This window comes from Thalassophryne amazonica, chromosome 9, assembly GCF_902500255.1.
Source record: "Thalassophryne amazonica chromosome 9, fThaAma1.1, whole genome shotgun sequence".
NCBI lineage: Eukaryota > Metazoa > Chordata > Actinopteri > Batrachoidiformes > Batrachoididae > Thalassophryne > Thalassophryne amazonica.
The window spans coordinates 41,428,654-41,437,590 of NC_047111.1; the positions used below are offsets into that span (position 1 = coordinate 41,428,654).

The 8,937-nt window shown below is 40.7% G+C and overlaps 1 protein-coding gene across 1 annotated transcript in view; it reads left to right on the top strand.

Annotated features, from left to right (window-relative positions):
- sar1b (secretion associated, Ras related GTPase 1B) overlaps nucleotides 1-7,670 on the top strand; it is a 38,147-nt gene extending 30,477 nt beyond the window's left edge. The window contains exons 5-7 of the mRNA XM_034177957.1: nucleotides 73-176; nucleotides 288-419; nucleotides 6,225-7,670. Of these exons, the coding sequence (XP_034033848.1) occupies nucleotides 73-176; nucleotides 288-419; nucleotides 6,225-6,341 (353 nt within the window). The 3' untranslated portion in view covers nucleotides 6,342-7,670. The remainder of the gene's footprint in view (nucleotides 1-72; nucleotides 177-287; nucleotides 420-6,224) is intronic.
- The last annotated feature ends 1,267 nt before the right edge of the window (nucleotides 7,671-8,937 follow it).

Genomic DNA, 8,937 nt, shown 5'->3' on the forward strand with positions numbered 1-8,937 from the left:
ATATATATATATATATATATATATATATATATATATATATATATATATAATCTTTGTTCTGTTGGTTCACAGCTCGGAGAGTGTGGAAAAACTACCTCCCTGCCATTAACGGCATCGTCTTCCTTGTGGATTGTGCAGATGCTGCAAGACTGGTCGAATCAAAAGCTGAACTTGATGTAAGTCCCTGTTAGCTGCTGTTTTTAATGGCATTAGGTCCTTGTTAATAATTGCTAATGTTTGGATTCTTGGCTTTACCATATTAAATGTGAATGTGTGTGTCCTGCCAGGCATTAATGACAGACGAGACTATCGGAAATGTGCCTATACTGATCCTGGGCAACAAGATTGACAGATCAGACGCCATCAGTGAGGAGAGACTGAGGGAATTTTTTGGATTGTATGGACAGACGACAGGCAAGGTGAGGAGATGGGTACCTTGCTAAATATTAGCTTAGTGATTTCTGCATACAGCTGAGTGCAAAAATTTGCATCCTCTTACTCTGACAAAAACAGTAAACTTTTTTTCTCCCCTTACTTTGCTTTTATAACCTTCTCTGTCGTCTTTGTGTCCCTTTGAGCAACTTTTGTACCGTGTCATAGAAACATATGTATACGTCACGGAAATACAAACAGTATGATAAACCTCTCTGGAATGGGCAGCTCTCAAAAACTGAGTGCAAGACACCAGTGAGGAAAACCACCAAGACACCCATGAAGGCTCTGAAGGACTTATAGGCATCTGTAGCTGTGATTGGACAAATTGTGCACAGCGCAACTTTTGCCTGTTGAATCACCAGTTAAACCTTCTTGGTGGAGTGCAACAGAGAAGCATTTTCTTAAATCGAAGACCTTACATTTCAGCTGCAGTTCCTAAAAGCACGGTACACATGAGCCTAGATTTGATTTGTTGTATTAAAACCCAGTCCGAGAACATTTCATCAAGTTGATGTGAACTCTCTTATTTATTTATTTATTTATTTATTTCACTTGAAAGGATAAACCCCTTGAGATTTATAATCTTGTTTTCAAGGGGGTCCTCAATAATAACAAGAAGCTTTTAAATTTAGCGGTTTCATTGTAGTTTTCTTTTAAGCTCACATGGAGGAGCTAATGTTATGGTGAAGCATCCGCTGTCCATTACTGATGGGTTTTGTTTGCTTCAACTAAGCACTGGTCACAGTTTTTCCTCACAGAAATTTTAAAATTTTGGGAAAATATGGACTTTTTGTGATGAAAACTGTAATTCACCCAAAATACTTCTTCAGTTATTGATGGATTGTTATGATGGTTTTGTTTTGTTTCATCTAAACACTGTTGTTACTTTAAATTTTTGAGGGGCAAATTATCAATCAATCAATCAACTTTTTTCTTATATAGCGCCAAATCACAACAAACAGTTGCCCCAAGGCGCTCCACATTGTAAGGCAAGGCCATACAATAAATATGAAAAACCCCAACGGTCAAAACGACCCCCTATGAGCAAGCACTTGGCCACAGTGGGAAGGAAAAACTCCCTTTTAACAGGAAGAAACCTCCAGCAGAACCAGGCTCAGGGAGGGGCAGTCTTCTGCTGAGACTGGTTGGGGCTGAGGGAAAGAACCAGGAAAAAGACATGCCGAGAAGGGGGGCAGAGATCGATCACTAATGATTAAATGCAGAGTGATGCATACGGAGCAAAAAGAGAAAGAAACAGTGCATCATGGGAACCCCCCCCCACAGTCTACGTCTAAAGCAGCATAACCAAGGGATGGTCCAGGGTCACCCGATCCAGCCCTAACTATAAGCCTTAGCGAAAAGGAAAGTTTTAAGTCTAATCTTAAAAGTAGAGAGGGTATCTGTCTCCCTGATCTGAATTGGGAGCTGGTTCCACAGGAGAGGAGCCTGAAAGCTGAAGGCTCTGCCTCCCATTCTACTCTTACAAACCCTAGGAACTACAAGTAAGCCCGCAGTCTGAGAGCGAAGCGCTCTAATGGGGTAATATGGTACTACGAGGTCCCTAAGATAAGATGGGACCTGATTATTCAAAACCTTACAAGTAAGAAGAAGAATTTTAAATTCTATTCTAGAATTAACAGGAAGCCAATGAAGAGAGGCCAACACGGGTGAGATATGCTCTCTCCTGCTAGTCCCCGTCAGTACTCTAGCTGCAGCATTCTGAACCAACTGAAGGCTTTTTAGGGAACTTTTAGGACAACCTGATAATAATGAATTACAATAGTCCAGCCTAGAGGAAATAAATGCATGAATTAGTTTTTCAGCATCACTCTGAGACAAGACCTTTCTGATTTTAGAGATATTGCGTAAATGCAAAAAGGCAGTCCTACATATTTGTTTAATATGCGCTTTGAATGACATATCCTGATCAAAAATGACTCCAAGATTTCTCACAGTATTACTAGAGATCAGGGAAATGCCATCCAGAGTAACGATCTGGTTAGACACCATGCTTCTAAGATTTGTGGGGCCAAGTACAATAACTTCAGTTTTATCTGAGTTTAAAAGCAGGAAATTAGAGGTCATCCATATCTTTATGTCTGTAAGACAATCCTGCAGTTTTGCTAATTGGTGTGTATCCTCTGGCTTCATGGATAGATAAAGCTGGGTATCATCTGCGTAACAATGAAAATTTAAGCAATACCGTCTAATAATACTGCCCAAGGGAAGCATGTACAAAGTGAACAAAATTGGTCCTAGCACAGAACCTTGTGGAACTCCATAATTAACTTCAGTCTGTGAAGAAGATTCCCCATTTACATGAACAAACTGTAATCTATTAGACAAATATGATTCAAACCACCGCAGCGCAGTGCCCTTAATACCTATGACATGCTCTAATCTCTGTAATAAAATTTTATGGTCAACAGTATCAAAAGCAGCACTGAGGTCCAACAGAACAAGCACAGAGATAAGTCCACTGTCCGAAGCCATAAGAAGATCATTTGTAACCTTCACTAATGCTGTTTCTGTACTATGATGAATTCTAAAACCTGACTGAAACTCTTCAAATAGACCATTCCTCTGCAGGTGATCAGTTAGCTGTTTTACAACTATCCTCTCAAGAATCTTTGAGAGAAAAGGAAGGTTGGAGATTGGCCTATAATTAGCTAAGATAGCTGGGTCAAGTGATGGCTTTTTAAGTAATGGTTTAATTACTGCCACCTTAAAGGCCTGTGGTACATAACCAACTAACAAAGATAGATTGATCATATTTAAGATTGAAGCATTAAATAATGGTAGGACTTCCTTGAGCAGCCTGGCAGGAATGGGGTCTAATAAACATGTTGATGGTTTGGATGAAGTAACTAATGAAAATAACTCAGACAGAACAATCGGAGAGAAAGAGTCTAACCAAATACCAGCATCACTGAAAGCAGCCAAAGATAACGATACATCTTTGGGATGGTTATGAGTAATTTTTCTCTAATAGTCAAAATTTTGTTAGCAAAGAAAGTCATGAAGTCATTACTAGTTAAAGTTAATGGAATACTCAGCTCAATAGAGCTCTGACTCTTTGTCAGCCTGGCTACAGTGCTGAAAAGAAACCTGGGGTTGTTCTTATTTTCTTCAATTAGTGATGAGTAGAAAGATGTCCTAGCTTTACGGAGGGCTTTTTTATAGAGCAACAAACTCTTTTTCCAGGCTAAGTGAAGATCTTCTAAATTAGTGAGACGCCATTTCCTCTCCAACTTACGGGTTATCTGCTTTAAGCTACGAGTTTGTGAGTTATACCACGGAGTCAGACACTTCTGATTTAAAGCTCTCTTTTCAGAGGAGCTACAGCATCCAAAGTTGTCTTCAATGAGGATGTAAAACTATTGACGAGATACTCTAACTCCCTTACAGAGTTTAGGTAGCTACTCTGCTCTGTGTTGGTATATGACATTAGAGAACATAAAGAAGGAATCATATCCTTAAACCTAGTTACAGCGCTTTCTGAAAGACTTCTAGTGTAATGAAACTTATTCCCCACTGCAGGGTAGTCCAACAGGGTAAATGTAAATGTTATTAAAAAATGATCAGACAGAAGGGAGTTTTCAGGGAATACTGTTAAGTCTTCTATTTCCATACCATAAGTCAGAACAAGATCTAAAATATGATTAAAGTGGTGGGTGGACTCATTTACTTTTTGAGCAAAGCCGATAGAGTCTAATAATAGATTAAATGCAGTGTTGAGGCTGTCATTCTCAGCATCTGTGTGGATGTTAAAATCGCCCACTATAATTATCTTATCTGAGCTAAGCACTAAGTCAGACAAAAGGTCTGAAAATTCACAGAGAAACTCACAGTAACGACCAGGTGGACGGTAGATAATAACAAATAAAACTGGTTTTTGGGACTTCCAATTTGGATGGACAAGACTAAGAGACAAGCTTTCAAATGAATTAAAGCTCTGTCTAGGTTTTTGATTAATTAATAGGCTGGAATGGAAGATTGCTGCTAATCCTCCACCCGTGCTACGAGCATTCTGACAGTTAGTGTGACTCGGGGGTGTTGACTCATTTAAACTAACATATTCATCCTGCTGTAACCAGGTTTCTGTTAGGCAGAATAAATCAATACGTTGATCAATTATTATATCATTTACCAACAGGGACTTAGAAGAGAGAGACCTAATGTTTAATAAACCACATTTAACTGTTTTAGTCTGTGGTGCAATTGAAGGTGCTATATTATTTTTTCTTTTTGAATTTTTATGCTTAAATAGATTTTTGCTGGTTATTGGTGGTCTGGGAGCAGGCACCGTCTCTACGGGGATGGGGTAATGAGGGGATGGCAGGGGGAGAGAAGCTGCAGAGAGGTGTATAAGACCACAGCTCTGCCTCTTGGTCCCAACGCTAGACAGTCACAGTTTGGAGGATCCAAAAAAATTGGCCAGATTTCTAGAAATGAGAGCTGCTCCCTCTAAAGTGGGATGGATGCCGTCTCTCCTAACAAGACCAGGTTTTCCCCAGAAGCTTTGCCAATTATCAATGAAGCCCACCTCATTTTTTGGACACCACTCAGACAGCCAGCAATTCAAGGAGGACATGCGGCTAAACATGTCACTCCCGGTCCGATTGGGGAGGGGCCCAGAGAAAACAACAGAGTCCGACATTGTTTTTGCAAAGTTACACACCGATTTAATGTTAATTTTAGTGACCTCCGATTGGCGTAACCGAGTGTCATTACTGCCGACGTGAATTACAATCTTACCAAATTTACGCTTAGCCTTAGCCAGCAATTTCAAATGTCCTTCGATGTCGCCTGCTCTGGCCCCCGGAAGACAATTGACAATGGTTGCTGGTGTCGCTAACTTCACATTTCTCAAAACAGAGTCGCCAATAACCAGAGTTTGATCCTCGGCGAGTGTATCGTCGAGTGGGGAAAAACGGTTAGAGATGTGAACGGGTTGACGGTGTACACGGGGCTTCTGTTTAGGGCTACGCTTCCTCCTCAGTCACCCAGTCAGCCTGCTTTCCCGACTGCCCGGGATCTGCCAGGGGGGAACTAACGGCGGCTAAGCTACTGATTAACTGATTCCATCTGCTCAAAGTGATATTAATCAGTAAAATCACCTGGTGGAGTCAGTGGCTGCAAAGAAAACCTGCACCCTCTTGGCTCTTTCTGGAAGAGGTTGCCCACCCCTGTTTTAAGAGATGCCTACATTGAGAACAGTGTCACTAAGACAGTGCTGAGGTCTTGAAACCAATGTCACATGCACCGCTCCAAATCAAGACCCCCCCCCCCCCCACATTAGGGCTGAACTATTCTTATTCCTGCAGTCGACCTGCCCCCAGGTGAACAGTCTTTTCCCTGCTATTGTGTATCAGTGGAACTATGTGATTGGCTGCAATATTGGTGCTTCGGCAGGGTAATCGAGTGACATGATCGCATTGTTTGTTCAAGCAGCATGTCATAATAAAACTTTGTGACTAACTTGTTTGTGTCAGTGTGATGAGCAATAATGGAACATTCCATCAGGTGCCCTGGTTCATCTCAGACAGATATGAAGCACTTGTTTTTATCAGTTAGACTGCACGCAAAGCAGCTAAGTTAAATTCAGTTTGTAACATTAAGTGATCTGATGACATTTGAGTGTGCATCATGGAACATTCTGACAGATATTTTAAAATAAAAAAAATTCATTAAAAACTGCCAACACCCATGAGCAAAATAGATTCCTTAAAATGGTGCCAAATGTCCTGTTATGGTGCCCAGGTTAACTTTTTGTTTTTCTTTTTCAGGGCAACATTCCTCAGAAGGAGCTGAACACAAGACCACTGGAGGTGTTTATGTGCAGTGTGTTGAAGAAACAGGGCTACGGCGAGGGCTTCCGCTGGCTCTCCCAGTACATCGACTAACGAAGCCAAGCGCCACACTGACACAACCACCATCGGGGGCGCTAAACACGACCACTCAAGCTGCCCATGTTGATGCCATCATATTCAGTCCCATGTTCGGTTAAACAAGCCTGCTTCCACCTTCGAAGAAACCAGTGCAACTTGATCCCAATAGACTTTTATTGGTCCAACATTTGGTTCAGCACTTACCACATTCATGAACTTATTTCCATCTCTCGTTCTTTTACTAAGAGAGTAATATTGCAGTGGTTTTGAAGCAAAGGTTGTTCAAATTGAAATATATAAATAATTTATAGCTGTAAACCTGTCATTCATATATCAACGATGCCCAAAACCTCTTCCCTTCTTTAACTCATTGTGACTATTAGAATTCTATACGTTGAAGTATTTTTTTTTTCTTCCCAGTAAATACATGTAGTGAAGGATTTAATCACTGCATTTTGGTTTCTTTTGTCATGTTTCAATCAGCAAGCTGTGGTTGCTGCATACGTGTCACATTTATTGTTGTGTCCAGGAATTATATCCAATTATTTAAGTTACTAATAACAAAGTGCTCTTGTTTAACAGCAGGACTTTTCCATCCTGTGGGCAACTAGCAATAGATGGATCCGTGAAGTGTTTTCTTCATTTAAAAAAAGTGGAGGGTGGATATAAATTCAGTGGAGATTTTAATAGAGAATAATTCTGGTTATAACAGCGGTAATGTTTTGTGAAATCATGGAGATGCCACGACTATATGGAAAAAGAAATCTAGCCAAATAAAACTGCAATCCACTATTTAATGATAACTTGCAGTAAGAAGCCTTTGAGGGTGAGGGGTGTGTACACTAGATTGCACATCTAGTTGTAGATACTGGGGTACATCCAACAGATGCTTTCCCCACAGCGAACCACCTTTTACAAGGAGACTGTAGTGACCAATTGTAGATAACTGAGGATACAGTCCCACTGCAGGAACATGTAGATAGTCCTGAAACACTTGTTAGAAAGGGACCATCTATATATATGAAATGTGCACCGACACCGTACATAGGTTTGTATTTATAAGTGGTATCCTTTGATCTATGTGCATTACAGAAACTATTATGCATGCCTTGTTCTTTTAAAAAAAACATTTAAATAACCATTATTCAGAGAATACAACAGGAGGGAAGATGCCAAACCTGCAGGGTTTTTTTTGTTTTTTTTGTTTTGTTTTTTCGAGTCAATGAAATTGCGCATACACTTTTTTTGGGGTCCCTTTGTGTCTATTTCATTCCCTCTTTGAATACGCGAGGAGCTGTTCCAACAAAAGTGGGACATGCTGTTTGCATCATTTAAAAAAATAAATAAATAAATAAAAAATGTAATAAATGTTTGCAATGAATAACAGATTTGACACTTGTTGACAGTGATGATTATTTTAATTGCTTTGATAGTGAGGTAGCTTGTTTAATTACCTGTCTGAAATTCGTACTTTCGAGCAGTTTTACAAACTGAACAATGAGATACACAGTGCATCTGTAAAGTATTCACAGCCCTTCACTTTTCCCAAATTTTGGTACAGCCTTACTCCAAAATGGATGAAATAATTTTTTTTTTCCTCCTCAAAATTGTACACACAATACCTCATAATGACAGTGTGGAAAAAAGGTGTGTGTGTCTGTATATATACACTCAACAAAAATATAAATGCAACACTTTTGGTTTTGCTCCCATTTTGTATGAGATGAACTCAAAGATCTAAAACTTCTTCCACATACACAATATCACCATTTCCCTCAAATATTGTTCACAAAACAGTCTAAATCTGTGATAGTGAGCACTTCTCCTTTGCTGAGATAATCCATCCCACCTCACAGGTGTGCCATATCAAGATGCTGATTAGACACCATGGTTAGTGCACAGGTGTGCCTTAGACTGCCCACAATAAAAGGCCACTCTGAAAGGTGCAGTTTTATCACACAGCACAATGCCACAGATGTCGCAAGATTTGAGGGAGTGTGCAATTGGCATGCTGACAGCAGGAATGTCAACCAGAGCTGTTGCTCGTGTATTGAATGTTCATTTCTCTACCATAAGCCGTCTCCAAAGGTGTTTCAGAGAATTTGGCGGTACATCCAACCAGCCTCACAACCGCAGACCACGTGTAACCACACCAGCCCAGGACCTCCACATCCAGCATGTTCACCTCCAAGATCGTCTGAGACCAGCCACTCGGACAGCTGCTGGAACAATCGGTTTGCATAACCAAAGAATTTCTGCACAAACTGTCAGAAAGCGTCTCAGGGAAGCTCATCTGCATGCTCGTCGTCCTCATCGGGGTCTCGACCTGATTCCAGTTCATCGTCGTAACCGACTTGAGTGGGCAAATGCTCACATTCGCTGGCGTTTGGCACATTGGAGAGGTGTTCTCTTCATGGATGATGCGAAGGAGATGTGTTGCACTGCATGAGGCAAATGGTGGTCACACCAGATACTGACTGGTATCCCCCCCCCAATAAAACAAAACTGCACCTTTCAGAGTGGCCTTTTATTGTGGGCAGTCTAAGGCACACCTGTGCACTAATCATGGTGTCTAATCAGCATCTTGGTATGGCACACCTGTGAGGTGGGA